Source organism: Tursiops truncatus, chromosome 5 (genome assembly GCF_011762595.2).
Source record: "Tursiops truncatus isolate mTurTru1 chromosome 5, mTurTru1.mat.Y, whole genome shotgun sequence".
NCBI classification, from domain to species: Eukaryota; Metazoa; Chordata; class Mammalia; order Artiodactyla; family Delphinidae; genus Tursiops; species Tursiops truncatus.
Window position 1 is genome coordinate 19,787,443 of NC_047038.1, and position 19,155 is coordinate 19,806,597.

At 42.4% G+C, this 19,155-nt stretch overlaps 1 protein-coding gene across 2 annotated transcripts in view; it reads left to right on the forward strand.

Moving 5' to 3' along the window:
- The first annotated feature begins 9,391 nt into the window (after window positions 1-9,391).
- Window positions 9,392-19,155, forward strand: part of ANXA5 (annexin A5) — a 31,418-nt gene continuing 21,654 nt past the window's right edge. The window contains exons 1-2 of one of the 2 annotated variants that reach the window (XM_004320984.4): window positions 9,392-9,510; window positions 9,696-9,743. In XM_004320984.4, the coding sequence (XP_004321032.1) occupies window positions 9,735-9,743 (9 nt within the window). In that variant the 5' untranslated portion in view covers window positions 9,392-9,510; window positions 9,696-9,734. The remainder of the gene's footprint in view (window positions 9,511-9,695; window positions 9,744-19,155) is intronic. The other variant, XM_073804886.1, reaches the window with a different exon arrangement.

Sequence of the window (19,155 nt, forward strand, 5' to 3'; positions counted from 1 at the left end):
GCTGCTCTTTTTGTTAACTTCACTCCTACAGCAAACTACTCTTGATTTCTCTCAGCTTAGCGTAGTTTTCATGTTCCTGAACTTCATAAAAATGGGATCAGATAGAATCTATCCTTCTTGTGTCTTGCTTCTTTCTCTTTTGTTCAACACGTTTTTGAGATTATTCCTGTTGTGTTCTTTTTTTACTGCTGAATACCATCCCATTATATGAATATACCGCAATTCATTTATATATTCTCATTGTGATAGACATTTCAGCTGTTCCTATACACTAGTGTAAACTAACTGTGTAGAAAGATGTAGAACTTTTCTTTATAGTGGAGAGTGTTCTTTATAAAATCAAAATTACATCAAAATTACTTGTAACTAGTAGTTACAAGTGAGGAAAGTGGGAGGAGCAAGAGGGTAGGGGATTAAGAGGTACAAACTATTAGGTATAAAATAAAATAACCGGGCTTCCCTGGTGGCGCAGTGGTTGAGAGTCTGCCTGCCGATGCAGGGGACGCGGGTTCGTGCCCCGGTCCGGGAAGATCCCACATGCCGCGGAGCGGCTGGGCCCGTGAGCCATGGCCGCTGAGCCTGCGCGTCCGGAGCCTGTGCTCCGCAACGGGAGAGGCCGCAACAGTGAGAGGCCCGCGTACCGCAAAAAAATAAAAAAATAAAAAAAATAAAATAACCTACAAGGTTATATTGTACAACATGCGGAATATAGCCAATATTTTATAATAACTATAAATGGAGTATAACCTTTAAAAATTGTGAATCACTATATTGTACACCTGTAACTTATATAATACTGTATAGCACCTATACTTCAATTTAAAAAAATTACATCCCTAGCTGATTATCTAACATACTGGAATTAGAGTCTCTGTATCTTATAGACTCTTCTATTATTGGAAAAATAGAAGCTTGAATGTCAAGATCCTTGCAGCCCTACTCCCCAGTTTCCTGAGTCAGCTGGCTTCTGGGAGTTCCCTGGCGGTCCAGTGGTTAGGACTCCACGCTCTCACTGCCAAGGGCCCGGGGTTCAATCCCTGGTTGGGGAACGAAGATCCTGCAAGCCATGCGGCACGGCCAAAAAAAAAGACAAAAAGAAAAAGAAATGTCTTGATGTTTCCTCAACTCCCATCCTGAGTCTTTAAGGCCATATTAAATAATAATAATAGAATTTTGAACTGTTACTCTGCATATTACTGTATGAACATTGAGTAGTTAATCCACTAAAAATATAATTAGTTTTACCGTGTTTCAAAAAGAAACTGGAGGAATAAAAGACAGTTCCTGGGTATTGTTTAAAGACCCCCTGGAGGCTTGAGTTAGGAGGACTGAGCACCCCACACTTGAAACTTGGGTCTGGAATTTCGTTCATGCTGACCTTTGCAGGTAAACTGTTTGAACTGGTTTTCTATTGCTCTGTCACAAAGTACCCCCAAACTAACTTGGTGACTGAAAACAGTAAACACTTTTTATTTCATCATTTGTGTGGGTCTGAAGTTCAGGAGGCGCTTAGCCGGGTGGATGAGCTCAGGGTCTGTTGTGAGATTGCCGTCAAGGTGTCGGCACACGTGGCCAGAGAGGAGCCTTAAGAGAAAATTGAGAAGAAGATGCTTAGCGATGGGCCTTGAAGGAGGAACAGCAGCTCACCAGGGAAACTGAAAGAAAGAATGTGCTTGAGGCAGGCAGAGGCGGTAAATGCAAAATAAGAACCTTTTTTTTTTTTTTTTTTTTGTGGTACGCGGGCCTCTCACTGCTGTGGCCTCTCCCGTTGCGGAGCGCAGGCTCCGGACACGCAGGCTCAGCGACCATGGCTCACGGGCCCAGCCACTCCGCGGCATGTGGGATCTTCCCGGACCGGGGCACGAACCCATGTCCCCTGCATCGGCAGGTGGACTCTCAACCACTGTGCCACCAGGGAAGCCCAAAATAGGAATTTTTATGTGGTTCATTAGCAAGAAAGTAGAGAGTGCAGTAAAGTTGGAGGAAAAACTCAGGAAGGCCACAGTAACATCTCGCTAAAGAATTCTGAATATTTCCTGCAAGCAATTTGGATCTGCAAAAAATCTGTTGATTTCAAGCATGAAGTAACACAATCAGATGCGCATTTAGAAGACAAATTAGAGAGAGGGAAAATTAAGAGGCCAGTAGAAAATGATTGCAAAGCAAATGGGTGGAAGGGAGCCGGAACAAGACAAGGAAGGGTGTTATTAGAATCTACCGCCTTAGATGTGGTGGTGCGAGGGGCTGGCGAGGGAAAGTGAAGGATCCAGAAGTATTGCCGGGATTCTGCATCAGTGACTGCTTAACAGTGATGTCTTTAACCAGGACAGGGAGTGTGGAAGAAGCTGGTCTTGAAGGAAAAATGGTAAGTTCGGTTTGGGCATGTTGCTTGTGAGTTACCTGTGGCCCATCCTGGCTGAGACATGAGAAGCAGGCAGGGAGCATGTAAGCCTAGAGTGCAGGAGAGAGGTCTGAGCTGAAGATGAGGATTTGGAAGTGTCCTTTGTTGTGGCCGGGCCTGCTGGAGGCTGGGTGACACGGTAACGAATGAACATGGAGCTGTGGCTCAGCAAGGAACCCCTTATATAGGTTAGTGGTTCTCAGCTGGGGACAATTTTGCCCTGCAGGGGACTTTTGCCAATGTTGGGAGACATTTTTATTTCTCACAACAGGGGCGGTGGAGGGGGTACTACTGACAGTGGGTAGAGGGTGGAGAGGCTGTTACCAGAAAACTGGGTTTGCCTCTTGGTGGGTATTGAGCCAAAAGACACAATCAGCCAAAGAGCAGGAGAAAGAAAGATTTATTATTACTTGCAGCAAGTAAGGAGAACACCGGGGATCTTTCCCAAAGGTCCTGGGATATCCTGGGATATCTCCCAGGATAGCAAAATTGGGGAAGTTTTAAGCTAAGGGTACATGCAAATTAATGAAGGGGCTTGAGCAGAGGAGAATTCAGTGTAGAATTGGGGCAAAGGTTGACGGAGTCCAAGCTTTACTTGACTGAAGTCAGAAAACGTCAACATCATCATTCCATCCTCCGCCTGGGTGGGTGCTTTATTTCCTGCAGAACTCAAAGATATATATCGGATTGTTATGTGTATCCCTGGAGGAGGACCTAGGACTCTATTTCATGCTGAACTATTATTTCTTGTAGCCATGTTTTTGCCACAAGAAGAAAGCTGGTCTCTGAGAGAGGAAAATGAGACAGAGAGAGCTAAGAGTGTGTGATCAGTCATACTTTCCCTTTATTGGCATTTCTGTTTCTGTTTTTCTTTTTTAATTTCTATGAAATTAATGTGGGAAGGAAGGATCCTGCTTCCATAAAGTTGAAGTTAGCACTCACTTCCCAAGACCTTGAAGTATGACTGATGACATGCTCTTAGCTCTCTCTCTTTTTACCAAAACTAGCTTGAGCTGCGTTTCTGTCACTTGAAACTAAGAAAGTCCTAACTTAAACAGCTTTGTTAATTTAGCCTGAGAAGAAGCTAGTGAAAGGAAAAGATTTAAATACAGATGAGAATAAGATCATTATCCTGGAGGATGAACCTTAAACCTTGGGTAGGAAGAGGGTCCTCTCACCTTCTGAGTAAGAAAGAAGGAGGTAAGAATGGGCATGGGTGAAGATGAGTTTGTAGGTGTAGGGTGAGAATTCAGGGCAAGGAGACTGGCTGAGTAGGAATTAATGTCATCTGCTGGGAGAAAGGATGAGGGCTAGAATCTTAAGGAGAGCAGTGAAGATTAAAATAAATATGATGAGGGATGGAAAAAGAGCTGAGCAGGGACATATTAAAGGGTCACTAAGAAACGCCAAGGGCCCAGTTGAGACGGAAGACTCCAAATCTGTTTCATGGCCACTCTATGGTATGATTTTGTTGTGTCCAACTGTCCTCAGCAGCCTGCATGTAGGGGCAGATGATGATGGGGTAGCAGTTACTTGGACGTGTGAAGAGAGTAGGCTGGAGGAAAGTGACAAGACTGTGGGGAAATGACTTACTCTATAGGCCATAGGTAGGATAGACAGGGAACGAAGCAGGAGAAAGGATGGGTGGTAGTCTGGGTGGGAAGAGAGGCTAGGGGTGGGTGAAGTCTGAGAGTACTAGCAGATGTGGCTGGAATGCCAGGAGAACATGGAGGAAAGGAGGGAGCTTCTGGGGGTGGGAATTAGTAAGGTTTTAGAGGAGGAACCGTGTAGAGAATGGCAGTGTTCAGGGTGTGAGAGAGCGAACCCTCATTCCCTCTCATCCAAATAATAAGGTTGCATAAAGGGGAAAAAAATAACACTACTTCCATCCATCTCGTGCCTTGATATCCCCGTTAGGCTGACTTCTGGGAAGGACACCACCCTCCCGCCCTCCTTCTTCCAGCCCTCCACGCTGCACATACACACCCACCCGGTGGCAAAGGCTTTCCTTGTTTAAGCCTACTTCCTACTCTTACCTCCTACCCTAAGGTTAACAGAATTCTGCTGTGTCATCTCATTTAATCTGCTAGACTGAGCACTGTAATTAGACAGATTCTATCTTTTCTTTTTTTTTTTGAATCACTGTATCCTGAGTGCCTATGACAGGGTGTGGCACACAATAAAGTTGTTGAATGAATGAAGATAAACTTCAGATAAAGAAACCAATGCTGAGAGTACCATAAACTGGCCCCAGAAATGGGAGTGGGCTGGGGGTAGGGGACCAGTGCTGAGAAGCTGGCTGTTGATGGGTCAAGCCTGCTGCAGTGGAGCAGTGGATGCAGAGGGACTTAATTTGGGTTTTTAAGTGGGATGGGTGGGGACTGAATCATCAGCATGGAAGAGATGAGGGTGGGGTTTCGTGGTGAGAGTTTTTTGGAAGGAGAAAGAGGGATGAGAAATTGAAACCAGTCTTCCTGTTATTTTTAGGCATTAAACAAGTGAGCTCATCTAATCCTAGCCACCACCCCAAATTAGGAAAAATCAAATCATTGTCCAAGGTCACACACTACTAAGATCATAAAGCAAAACTTTACCCACCCGGGGATGAGTCCTCCCCAGAATTCAGAATCCCTGTCTGGGACTACATCTATTCCACTGGCAAAATTCTCTCTTACAAGGTTTCCTTTTCACTTTTTTTATATCTTCCTAGTCATTTTGAATATCAACGGTTTGCAGTTAATAACCCACACCACAGTGGATTCAGTCAGCCATTCACGCATCCATTCAAAACATTCACTGCGCTGCTATGAGCAGGTACTGAGTGTTCCTAAGGGCACTGTGCTAGGTGTTGGGGACTCAGCAATGAACAAGAGAGACAGGATGCTTGTCCTTTTATAAACAGGCTGAGTAGTTTGGGGTTTCTTTTTACTAATTGCTCTGAAGATCTTAATCAAGCTTAAAAATCCTTCCTGAAAGATTCCTATCAGAAACTTTTTTTACCTAATTATTTACCCAAGACCTATATTCCAGTCTCCTGCTAGGGAAGCTGACTTACATGTTACTGGATAAACACAAATATTGTTTTGAATAAAAACAGTGGAAGGCCTTCTAAAGATAAAAATCTCCTGAGGAGTCTCTGCTTTTAATTTCTGGTGAGCACGTGGATCTCAATAAGGGGAGATTATTAAAGAGTCTCCTCATAATTTCACACTGTTGGCTCAGGATGAGTTTCTGAAAGTAAATCTGGACCTATTTCTCCAAAGGACATTACAACCACTTTAAGTCTAAAGGGCAAGGTTTGGGGGGGGGGGGGCACTAGAATGCTGGCTACGTTCCAGGATTACTTCTGGGAGGTAGAAGTGATGGTGAAAATGGACAGGGCAGAATCTGCAGAAGAATGAGGCCTCACCTTCTCACCCTGGGAGGTTCAGGGATGGATGAGATGAGGCCACGTAGACGGCTTGAATTAAATTCCAAATGGTGCTTCTGGAGTCTTTGGCCACATCAGATGGGGGCCGTGGGAGCCTGCATATGGAGAGGAGTATAGAGGGTGGGAGTCTCATTTTGCTGTACTTGATAGGGGCCACTGATGGGAGACTCTAGTAGAGGAAGGATAGGAGGGAACCAGGAAGCATCAGCTTGGCCCTGGAGAGTTGGGGCCTGCCAGGCCTGAGGGATTGGCTGGTGATAGGACAGGTCCTGATGCATGGGGCAGTGGGACCATCAGAGAGTAATTTGTTTTAAATGTGAGAGTAGGGGCTGAATCATCAGGTTAGGAGCCGAGAATGGTAGTGAGGGTTTTTCAAAGGAGGAAGAACTGTGGAGGAATGAAACCAATCCTCTTATAATTGCTAGGCATTTTTACAAATTAGCTCATTTAATCCTTAATTTCTTGCAATTCACTATCTTGTCTTCTTTTCTTCTTCTTTAAGTAATCATAATTTGTAACAACTATATTTATTCAATGAAATTAATTTAAAAAGAAGACTAATTGAGAATTTTATATTCTAAAAAACAAGACTAACTCTTCTAGAATTAGGGAAAATTGTTTTACTTATACAAAGCCTAATACTCATTTTTTTTCTCTTTATGCATCAGTATAATTAAGGGAAGCAGTAGGTCAATGAATATATGATGAAAATATTAGATTTGAGACATGTAGAAATTACAACACAAGGAAGCTAGACCTGTTTAGAATAAATTGGCTAGTTCCTGAATGATCCAAATAATTGAGGTAAAGAGGGAAATCAGGAAAGTCTCCAGTTTACAAATAAACTGAGGTTCAAAAATGTGTTTGGGGACTTCCCCTGGTGGTTCAAGGGTTAGGACTCTGTGCTTGCACTGCAGGGTACGTGGGTTCTATTCCTGGTCGGGGAACTAAGATCCCACAAGCTGCGTCGCTTGGCCAAAAAAAAAACAAGAACAAAAATGGGTTTGTAAATTAGTTATCTGAGATTTGGTACATTTCCCCAATGGAAAGAAAATTTTAGGTATGGCTGTAACCTGATAGCTGATTATCTCATCAGAAAATAACTGAAATCCATTATTTGTACACAAGAACTGTATAGCAAACAAACCAAAATTATCACAAAATACTTAAAATTAATGCAACATAAAGACAACGCACTAAGAAGACTTTAATTTTAAATTCAAGAAAGAGAAAGTTTAATTAGGAGGTTGAAAGAGTTAACTGAAGAATCTGGTGGAGAGTCTGAGGATGCCCTTTGGACACTGAGTAGGGACTTTTGGGCTAGATGACAGATACTGTTTTTAAGACATAATAAAGGAGATTTTCTGAGTGCCCATCATTTATAACACCCAGTAGGTAAAAAACACCACTCATTCAAAATCCATCAATTAAATATACCATTCAAAGCAGAGTCTTTAGGTGGTAGTTTTTATGCACTTTGCACTCCAGCCATTTTAGAAATTCAATTCACACACACACAAAGGCACTTTCCTTCTTTTGGTTTTGCTGTTCACTTAACCAGATCACCCTTTCTCCTCTTCATTTCCTGACAAAATATCCTCCCTCGAAGCCTAATTCAAATGACACATCCATCAATTTTTTAAAATCCCTTGACAAAATATTAGCTGTCTCTCTTCTGAAACCAGTTGCATTTTGATTACATTTTATGCATCTCGTTTATGATTTACAGTTTGTCTCCCATTGTAGTATTTGTATTCATGCTCTGTCTGTAATGTTAATGGGAGTAGACTCTTGTGTAGGCCTTCTCCACAGCTTCAGACCACCTTTGCAAAACCCTCAGCCTGATTCCCCAGCTCCATTTAATTTTTTTTATAGAAGACTTCATACTGGACATAATAGGTATTTTTTATTGTCTGTCCCCTCCCCCAGAATGTATGACTTATGAGGGCAGGGACTTTGTTTCATTTACTGCATTACCCTATCCCCAGTGCCTAGAACTGCACCCGGCCCACAGTAGGAACTGAATAAATCCATGTAACTGGAAGTGAAAGAAATACCAACTGGGGTATGTATATCAAAACACTGAGTCTAATAATTCATTAATTCTATCACTATTTACCTGCAGGACACAGCAAGTCATTAACCTGTGATGGGCATCATTTTCCTATAAAATCAACAACATCGTTAAACATAGGATTGCTGAGCTCTGGTGTCATTCCATTACTCTGAGAGTAGAAACTGAGAGAGATGATGAAGTAAAGGACTTCAAGTAAGTGGATGTGTGAGGGGAAAAGAATGCTCCAGGCCACACTGAAGGAGCTACTCTTGGTGAAGGTCAGAGAGAAAATGATAAGCAGAAGTGAGGAGAAAAAGATGCAGAGGAAAGGGCTGCCTTCAGACTCCTTTGCCTGTCAACAGTGCTCTGGGAGAGGTGCTCAAAGCAGAGAGGAGATGTGCTCAAACTAGGGAGCCTGAGGCCACGTAGAGAAGCCGGCTGCTTGGGAAGAGGCTTCCAGGGAAGAGGAAAGGCAAGATGAAAGGGGAGTGTGCGCGCGCGCGCGCGTGTGTGTGTGTGTGTGTGTGTGTGGCGAGCTCCACATGCTTTGCAATTTTGCCTTCTCTCCAGCAAACAATCACTCTGCTGTGACTTTGTCAAGGCCTGATTAAGCGTGTGGCTCATATGTGAAAGCAAATGAGAAGTTCTATCTATACAAAGAACACATTCGTTCTACATTTAATTTATGACAAAAGCTCTTCTTTATTCCCCAAAGCAGACTAGATTCTTATCTCTTACCTTGAATCTCCACAGCACTTTGCGCTTCTCATCCTAGAATATCTTACTGCGTCTAGGGTTGCCGGCTTCTGTCCTCTTGCTTCCCGGCGCCCGCCCGGTGCCGCCCCTCTCGCCACGCTAGTAAGTCTGAGGAGGGCACTGTCTTTCTGTCTTTGCATTCTCTGCACCAGCCTAGTACAATCTCCTGTAGTGTCTGTCTCCGTCTGTCTTTCTCTCTCTCATACTCATGTATTTTACGTTTAACTAATAATAGGGAATGGCTCAAATTTAAGTTATTTGAAAGTTCTAGGCTGGTTCTGAAAATAGGAACCGATCCCAGGCGGAGGTTTTTAAATTTCCCAAGCAAGTCACCATCGAGATATATACATTTAAGAGAAGGCCATCTAGGAAGCAACGATTGACACTTTTTTTTTAAACAAACTTAAAAATAAACTTGGGAATTCTAAACCGTGGTCAAAGACGCGCTGTCCTTGCCCGCAGAGACTGTCTGGTCTTCACGCCCCTACACCGTTAAGGCCGAGCACCGGGTGAGGCCCGCGTTCCTGCGGCCACAGAGGGGAGGGAGGCCCCAGCGATCCCAAACACGGAGTCCTGGACAACTCCCCACGCCCTCCCGCTGCGCGAAGGCCAGGCTGTCCCCGGGGCCTTCAGGGAGCCGCGCCCCTCCCAGGCTGCGAGAACTCGGACCGGCCGGGCTGCACGCAGGCGCACTGAAGCCCGGGCAGGGGCGTGTCGGAGGCGCGTAGGGATGGGCCGGCGGGGGCGGGGCGGGGCGGATGCCGTTTCCGTTGCCTGGAATCCCCAGAAAGCAGCTGCCTGGAGCGTTCTCTGCCCGCGTCTCTGCCAGCCGTCTGCGCCGCCGCTCTCCCGGAGGTTCAGGTCTGGGTGAGTGAGAGCGCGCCTAGCCCGCCGAGGGCAGCGGGGGCGCCGGGGTGGAGCGGACGCTCGGCAGAGGGCTGTCCCAGGAGCTGCGGAGAGGGCGGGTCTGCGGCGGCGCCCGGGGGGCTGTCTGGACGCCGCGGCGGCGAAGTCCCGCTCGCTGAACCCGCCATCTCTCTCTTCTCTTGCAGTCCTGCATCAGTCACCTTCTCCTGACCTGGGCAGTCGCCATGGCACAGGTAAGACCGTGCGCCCCCGTGCAGCGCTCGGATTTACGAACTTTGTAAACTGTTCAGGAGTTCTAGAATTTGTTGGAAAGCCAGAAGAGTTTAGGAGTAAACTGAATCTGTCTTCGGGAATTTCTTACACTTTCTGTTTCCCCTTTGTTCCCCTTCCTAGGGAGCGCCCGCCCGAACCTGCTCCCACCTGGCGCTGCAGCGCAGCCGCCGGTGACGTGGCCGGATTTGGGGGGCGCTCCCTCTTCGTGAGTGAATGTGTAAAAGGGAGCCTTCCTAAAAATCCAGAGAGTGGCTGAAATTAGAACCAGAGCAAGTACAACTCCTTGTGGTCATGTGAAGCGAACGCATTTCTTTTTTTCTTTTCTTGGCTTTATTTATTTATTTCGCCAAGTTTCCTGTATTTGAATACTATGAGTGGGCGTTGGCTTTTTCCAGTAGAGTTGTAGTGGAGCTTTTTCCAATCGCTCAACCCAATTTAACTAAAAGGAACATTTCGTCGTTGGCACAGATTTTTTTTTCCCCCCCAAGCAAAAAGATTAAACCGAAGAGCTGCTTTTCCTAAGTAACGAACTCGCGGAACGAGTTATGAATTGAATCTGCCTTGGGACTGTTTCAGAATTTGATTACCTAATAACGGCTTTCTTTGCTGTTCTTAACATTTATCAAAAATGTAGGGAAGAGAAAATCATTTAATTTATATAGCACTCTTTAAAAATTGACCGTGTTGTACAATCTTTTGTGAATAAAATATCGGTGCTTACGACAGCTCCACCCCGAAACTAATTTTACAAGATCTCATCGATCTAACTGGCTTGTCAGAGTCCAGAAACTTTTTTTAAACAAGTGGTTCAACTCAAACAATGCCCTCTTTCATGTATAGTTCACTTAAAAAAAAATCAGATTGACTTATCAAAATTGAATAAGGTTTCATGATCCTTTCCAAGACAAGATGGGAGGATTAAGAGGAGTTGGTAATTTTATTAAATTTATACAGTACTTCCATTCTTACTTCCTCTTTTGCACTTAAGAAGTGTTACAAAAAACCAGGTCTCATATTACTTCAAGTGGAAACTTCGGTTTAGATTCTTCAACATATAAAAGGATACTTTTATATGGAATTAACTTTGCTGAGCATTATTTTTCCAATCTTGATATGCTGGTGTGGTGATGTAAATGATGATTTCGCAAGCATTAAAGAATAATTCTCTTTATCCTAGCTCTTTTGGCTGTTTCTCTTTTGTAAATTTACCCAGTGATTTCTGAAGTTTTTCAGTCAGTTCCTTTAATTATGTAGACTCTACCAAGATAGCATAAGTGAACACATTTCCCCAAATGTGGACATTGATAATTTCAAAGGATGAAAATAGTGTAAAAGCCCTTATATATACAAAACCTGGGAGAATGGTGGCTTGTATTATAGAATTTTGTACATGACCGCTATTACAATATAACCAGGACTGTTTTCTATCCAAGCCACAGTTTTTAGTTATCATAAAAGTTACAAGTACTATTAAGAAAGATAGTGTTGAATTTACACTAGCTTTGTTATTAGTTATCCTTGGAAACCATGGAAGTAAAACATTTTGTTAAATATTTAATATTAAGGTGAAGTTTTGTTGGCTTTATACTTACATTTGATGGTGTGCAGAATGCCTACATTATGGAATTGCACTTTTACTGTCTAAAATTTCCTTTGGACCCCAGTGTAAGCTGAAGTACTTCAGTGTTGGGTTTCAAACAGTTTCCATGGTAGTACCTTTTGTTGACGTGCGGTATGGGCTTCCACTCTCTGGCCATCTGTAGAGTAATGGCATCATGGCTGAGTCTTAGAGGTGCACGTTCTGGCAATTTAAAATATGTTGTTAAATATTAATGTCTTTTATTTAATGAAAAGTGAAAATATAGCCTTCCACAAAAGTGATTCTTCATGTTTATGAGCTACATCTTCCATACCAGTGGTTTTCTCTTCTTACTTAACATTGGGACCACCCTGCAGATAACAGTTTGCAGATATCCAGGAATCAATTATCGCATATGTAGATCACGGGCACGACTGTCTTATTACAAATTTGATTGATCTTTGACAGATACATTGGAGTTTCTTTTTTTATGTAAACAAATATTATTAGGTATATTTTACACTCTTATGAATATTTATATTAATATATTTATAAGTAAATTATACATTATATTGTAATGAATGTACTTCATGTCAATGCTGCTCTTTTTTAAAATTTTTTTAAATTTATTTTTTGGCTGCGTTGGGTCTTCGTTGCTGTGCACTGCACTTTCTTTGGTTGCAGCGAGCTGGGGCTACTCTTCATTGCGGTGCGTGGGCTCTAGGCATGCGGGCTTCAGTAGTTGTGGCATGTGGGCTCAGTAGTTGTGGCTCGCGGGCTCTAGAGCACAGGCTCAGTAGTTGTGGTGCACGGACTTAGTTGCTCTGCGGCATGTGGGATCTTCCCGGACCAGGGATCGAACTGTGTCCTCTGCATTGGCAGGCAGATTCTTAACCTGCCTGGCAATACTGGGCAAATATTGGGAACAACATAAAAAGTGACTTATCATGTTAGGTAAATACATTCAGAGTTGGAGGCATTTGTTGGGTACCACTACTTGAGCTCTGCCCTTCTTCTGGTCCTAATTCTTATCCATTAGTATTGAAATATGTGGGATTCAACCAGTTAACGGTTATTTGGAGAGAAATAGTCTAACCTGAGGCTTCCCAGTTTTTCTCAAAGAGAGCACCCTGGTTAACTCTATCTTCTCCATGACATACAAGAATATAAATTACAGATATACCTGCATGTAAACAGTCCCTGGACAGTACTTTTTTTTACAGGTTTGAAACTATTCATTTGAATGGTTTTATATTTATCTGGTTTGAAACCACAGCATCCATGTTATTTTAGCATAAAAGGCTAAATGAGTAATAAATTATTATGATTATTGGATCAGTAACAAAATCTACTATGTTAAATTTGGGTACAAGCTAGTTGAATATATTTACTAAGGAATAGCCAAAGAGCTGTTAAAATTGCCTGAGTTATCTATGTATAGTAAATATTTTTGAATCCCTTCATCTTTTTTCTCTCAACAATCAACTTCTGTTTATGTAAGTGTGAATTTTTCATTAGGTTTTAGGGTCATTTCTTTAATCTGACTTACAGTATTTTGGGTTGGATTTCTTAAATAGGCTTCTGACCTATTTCTCTCCTATAGCTTTACTTGCTTACACAGGTTTGTTTTTTTTTAAATCTAAGTATTTAGCTACGGCCAAAGTATTTCATAGATATTCTAATTTATTTAAGTATTTGAAAGTACATTGTGTAGTTCTGTGTTCTTTGGTTTGAAAAAATCAAGAGTTGGCTATATTTCATAGACAAATGATCCATTTAATACATTTTAATTCAATTTAAGGCTTTTATGTCTTTAATTTTCTTTAGGATAATGAAACTTTAAAAAATTACATTTTGGGCAGTCTGAACCTCGTTTAATTTATAGTGTTGTTTACAAAGAGTTAATGTATTCAGGGCATCAGGAATGTCATGAAGCAAAAGCAGGGTACATAATTTTTGACTAGAAACTTCATGAACATCATAGCTATCAGCCTGATACATATTTAAACTGTACAAAATTTGAAGAGAAATTTTTTTGGTTGGCTTGAAATCACTGCACTATGATCATTTACAAGGGCCCTGAGCAAGCAGGATCAATATAAATAAGGAAATTTGAGATGAGGTTCATTCCAGAGGAGTTGACTGGAGGTTGAGTGCATCTTTTCATGCCATTCACTTTCAGGCCAAATCTCTCTGTAGTGATTCCCTTGGGGGTTCTTAGATCAGGTTACCTGTTTACCCATGGCTTTGGGTTAGTCTTTCTCAGTTCCTGATTCCTTGACTATGGTCTTCATTTTGGATGCTGAGAAAGAACTACATCACACGCTGCTTGGCTGCTTTGCAAGCCGCTGAGCAATTCATTGGTGTTTAGTAAACCTTAATTCTCTTATCTTGAGCGAGTGCCCCTTGGACACAGTTGGCAAGTTAGTCTGAGGTCCAGTTCTGAAATAAATTTTATTCGTATAACCTGTATACTCTTCTAAAACTTCACAAATATATCAGTTGATTTTGTTTGTTTGTTTGTTTACCAAATTAGTGCTCCTAAGACCTTTTCTTTGTGTTTTATGGACCCATCTTTCAGTTTATTGGTTTGTATAATATGTACATCTGTAAGCAATTGATTAATTGAAAGGAATACATATTCCGGTTGGTATCATTTTCTTTGGACTCCAGTTCCTAACTGTTCTCTTTACTTTGTCATTCATGCATACATTCATGAATGTTTGAAGCTTTTGAGTTCCTACTATGTGTCAGGTATTATTAGACATGGGAAATAAAAAGGGAAATGGAGCTAAGATTTATTGATACAACAGGTGCATTGCCAAGTCCTTCTATGCATTATTTAGTGCTCATAATACAGTTTTGGAAATAAATATTACTATTTCAGTTTCACAGAAGAGGAAACTGAGGTAACTTAGCCGACGTTAGTCATATGGGACAAAGGAGGAAAGGCATGATATGTAGAGGCAACAGGAGCAAAACTACACGCTCGGGGGTGTAAAGGAGTTTGGCAGGGCCAGGAGCTGCGGGCAGTCTGGTCTTGCTGGCGTGAAGCTGCAGGCAGTTGGGGAGATGGAGCCCTGCCTCGGAAAGGGGAGCCAGAGCTAAAGAATATGAGCCATTTTGTAGGTAATGCAGAGCTACCAGAGAGTCATTAGTTGGGGTATGCCATGGTCAGATTTGTGTGTAACAAAGATAGCCCCGGGGCCAATGTGATACTGTGCTTCTGGGGGCTGCAGAGGCGGGATGGTGGTGTGGGAGTTGAAGAGGGGAGAGGGGAGCGGGACATTGGAAGTCTACTTGGGCATCTGTTGCTGTAATCCCGGTGAATCTTAAGGGCTTAAACTAGGCAGTAGCTGGGACTTTAGATAGGAGGGGACTGTAGGAGAGAGTGGGCAAATTGGATGCATGAGTGAGTGGGAGTTGGTGAAGGGCCAGGTTAAGGTAAAGATGAGCGGCTTCCTTGATGGAGTGGTTTGAGAAAGGAATGCAGGTTGGAGGTGGGAGAAAAGCAGAGTTAGTAGATTTGTTGAATTTGAGTTCTTTATAAAACATTTAGGTGGTGCTATCTAGTACACAGCAGGGTGTATGTGGTCTTTAAATCTATTTTCATCTCTATAGGTCATCCATTTGATTATGTATTATCTGTCTCTTCCTACAACTAAAGATTTGAAGCTAACTTATTTCTTCCCTTTGTCTAGGACCAGCCAAGTTCATTAGATTTCTGTCTCTCATTTAGATGCAAAAGGAAGTAAAGTTGTGAATCGATGCACACTCTTCTCTAATATGGGAAATCTGTAAACTTGATTGTTTTCTGAAGCATCGATGTGAATGAATTGGTTAGTGAAATAGCTTTTCACGTGCTATGTGCAAAATGGCCAATTCAACAACTAGGTAAAATAGCCCCTTTGGAGGTTAATACATTTGCCCGCTTTACCGACTCAAAGGTATCACCATTATTCACGGACAGTTAAACTTTCCACTTTATTAGTATTTGCCAAGGGAAGGCATTCTTATACTAGCAGGGAGGTAGCCATAGGCGCATTAAAGAAACACAACAAAAATCTAAATAATGTTGACAAAACCTTTATTAAGTTACTAAAAACTTTTCTACCGCTGTGCACATAATGTAAACTATTTTATAGTGATGCTTTTTTTCCTTACATCTGACTTTGAGAGGTCAGAGGTAGTTGGATGATTAGACAAAATGGAAAGAAGCAAAAATAAGGAGGATGAAAGGGAAAGGAAGTTATGTGAAAGTTAGCAAAAGTTATAGACCAGTTTGAATTTGAGGCTTTGAACTATAATTTTCACCTCTTTTGATGGGATTGAGCAACAGTGAAGATTAGGACTTGAGATCTTATTTCTGACGCCTCATGGTATGTGTTTGTGCCCCTCGGTCCTCTTGGAGGTTCTAGTTTTTTCTGATATTTAATTTACTTTGCATCTCAAATCACAATCGTGTTTCCCTGGCTTTTTCCTCCTTTCTTGCTCATCTCATTTCTTTCCTAGTACAGTGATTTTCAATTTTTTTTTTCTTTGCTGATCAGTGGGACCCATCATCAAAGGAAATATTAATGGGCCTGTTCTGTATTGTGTCCGTCAGATAAGACCTGAACTGCTCTGCCTGGAGAAGGAAGGCAGAACTCTGCCCTTGGCCTCCTCACCCAGCCCTTTCTTGGGGGAGGGGGGGAAAGACTTTGCGAAACCTGAGCCTCAGAAGAACCGTAGGTAAAAACCATTGTACAATGGCCATCATCAAAAAATCTAGAAACAATAAATGCTGGAGAGGGTGTGGAGAAAGGAGAACCCTCTTGCACTGCTGGTGGGAATGTGAATTGGTACAGCCACTATGGAGAACAGTATGGAGGTTCCTTAAAAAATTACAAATAGAACTACCATATGACCCAGCAATCCCACTACTGGGCATATACCCTGAGACAACCATAATTCAAAAAGAGTCATGTACCACAATGTTCATTGCAGCTCTATTTACAATAGCCAGGAGATGGAAACAACCTAAGTGTCCATCGACAGATGAATGGATAAAGAAGATGTGGCACATATATACAATGGAATATTACTCAGCCATAAAAAGAAACAAAATTGAGTTATTTGTAGTGAGGTGGATGGGCCTAGAGTCTGTCATACAGAGTGAAGTCAGTCAGAAAGAGAAAGACAAATACCGTACGCTAACACATATATATGGAATCTAAGGAAAAAAAAATGTCATGAAGTACCTAGGGGTAAGACGGGAATAAAGACGCAGACCTACTAGAGAATGGACTTGAGGATATGGGGAGGGGGAAGGGTAAGCTGGGACAAAGTGAGAGAGTGGCATGGACATATATACACTACCAAACATAAAATAGATAGCTAGTGGGAAGCAGCCGCATAGCACAGGGAGATCAGCTCGGTGCTTTGTGACCACCTAGAGGGGTGGGATAGGGAGGGTGGGAGGGAGGGAGACACAAGAGGGAGGAGATATGGGGATATATGTATATGTATAGCTGACTCACTTTGTTATAAAGCAGAAACTAACACACCATTGTGAAGCAATTATACTCCAATAAAGATGTAAAAAAAATAACAATAATAAACGCTTTACATGTTAATATTAAAAAAAAACAAACCATTGTACAGCTGCTCAGCTGTAGTGTTTTGCTTAATGATTTCTGGCTCTTAGTTAGTAGTATGTGGAATGGTGGGTAGCTGTTTAGGTGTTGATTTTATTGAACTGGATGACAAATTTAAAGATGGTTTATTTCTCCTCTTAAAATGTTCCAGACCAGGTGATGTTTTCTCATCTTTAAATTTGAAGTGTTATTTCTGTATTATTTTCCTGTGCATTTAAATTCTGTGTCTAGAAAAGCAGCTCTTCACTTGTGTTTTGGTTTAATTTTATTCGTTTTATTTTGGCATAACTAGTCTTTGCAGGCAAAGAACTTTTTCATTTAAAGCAAACAAGTGAAAAAAGCCAACAAAATTATAGAGCCAAAAGAATGGATAATTTTGAAGTTGAGAGTTAACAGACCGAATTATATGTTTTGGCCACGTACTGTCTGAGCATATATAATAATTCCCTTGGTACGGCTCTGGTGGCAGAGGATTGAGGTAAATGAGGGTGAACTGAGGCTGGGTGAAGGGAACAGTAGCTACTTACGGTTGGAATTCATCTGGGGAAGGTGTACTTGTTGAACACCTTGAGGCCAGTGGCAAAGATGGGAAGCAGGGGAAGCCCTCTCCGTGAGTCATGTAGAGTCCCATTTGCCCAGTGTAGATGGTTTTGAGTGGGTGGGGATGGAGCTTGGACAGGATGTCCAAACAAGGGTTCGCTCTGTGTGAGTCACGTCCTGCGATTCACATCTGCTCCCTTACTACCGCTACGTGGCTTTGCTAGCTTTCACAATGACTGATCAAATGGAAATGTAGCAAGAATGTTTCCCAATCTTTAGAAAGCTCTCAAAAATACAATCAGCAGTTATGTCTTCTTCACAGTAACTGAGACTCAAGGATACTTCTCTTCTTTCCATTGTTCACCTCATCTCCTTCAGGCTCAGGGGTCAGATGTCTCTTCTCTTTAAGGCAAATTCCTCCTGTCTTCTCTGTTCTTAACCTTTTCGCTGTTTCTCTATCTACTAGAAACTTCTTCAGAGCCTATAAGCTGGAAAATATTTTTAAAGTGTGTGTTTTCTTTTACGTATTTTAAAAAAAAAAGCCTGTTTGTAAAATGGGAGTGCACAGAGATGCTCTGCCTCTCAATTCACTCTTTAGTGTCCTCCAATCAGGCTTTTACCGCCACCAAAGACCTCCTAGTTGCCAAATCCAGTGGACCCTTTTCCATCTTCCCGCTTACTTGATTGCCCTATGGTTCGGGCACTGCCTGTTCTTCCTTTCCTTGGAATGTTTTTCTCCTTTGTCTTCCATTCCATCACCTTCTTTGGATTTTCTTTTTGCCTTTGGGAGGCTGTGTAGAGCCCACAGTTAAGAGCCCACAGTCCCATGGCCTGTGTTCAGGTGCCGGCTCTGCTACTTGCTTGGGTTACCTGGGTGATTCGCCAAACCTTTCTAAGCCAGTGTGTTTCTTTATCTGGAAAATGGGGTTTCACTGAGGTGGTCCATGTGAAGCTCTGAGCTCACTGCCGCCCTTAGCTGATATTAGCTGCCATTCCGATTGTAGGTGACCTTCCCTCCTCCAGCTCTTCTTTCCATTCCATTAATATTGCCTTTCGTGAAGCCTCCTCCCACAGCTCTAGTTATCACTTATGTGCCCCAGTAACTGACAAGCCTGCTTCTCTTTCAGTATGCGGAGAAGTGCAAAACCAGCCACCCTGTTCCTTATCCAAAAAATGAATCATCCTCAGTGGTTTCCTTCTGCCTTGGCCCCGTTCCTGTCTGCCTTTTCCTTTCCATTTCCACTGCTCCTGACTTAGATCAGGTCCTTTTTAATCCTTCTTATGTTTAGTAGTTTTTAAAACAGTCTTTCTGTCTCCACACGTGCACAGTTCTGTCCTTTTGTCTCCACTGCTGCCCTAGTGATATTACTGTGCAGAGTCGACCTTGTTCCTTGCCTGCTTGCTTAAACGCCCTCCAAGGGCTTCCTTTGCCAGCGGGGTGAAGGCTGCTCTTCTCAGCCTGGTTTCCAGCTGTCCTCGCTCCCCACTGTGACCTTTCCCTTGTTTTTCTATCCAATCTTACTGCTTGCTCTAGTCTGTTGAAATACTTAACCCTTTGTCCAAAGCACCACATTGTTTCCTTCTTCCATGTTTTTAATCCGTACTGAAATCGCTGCC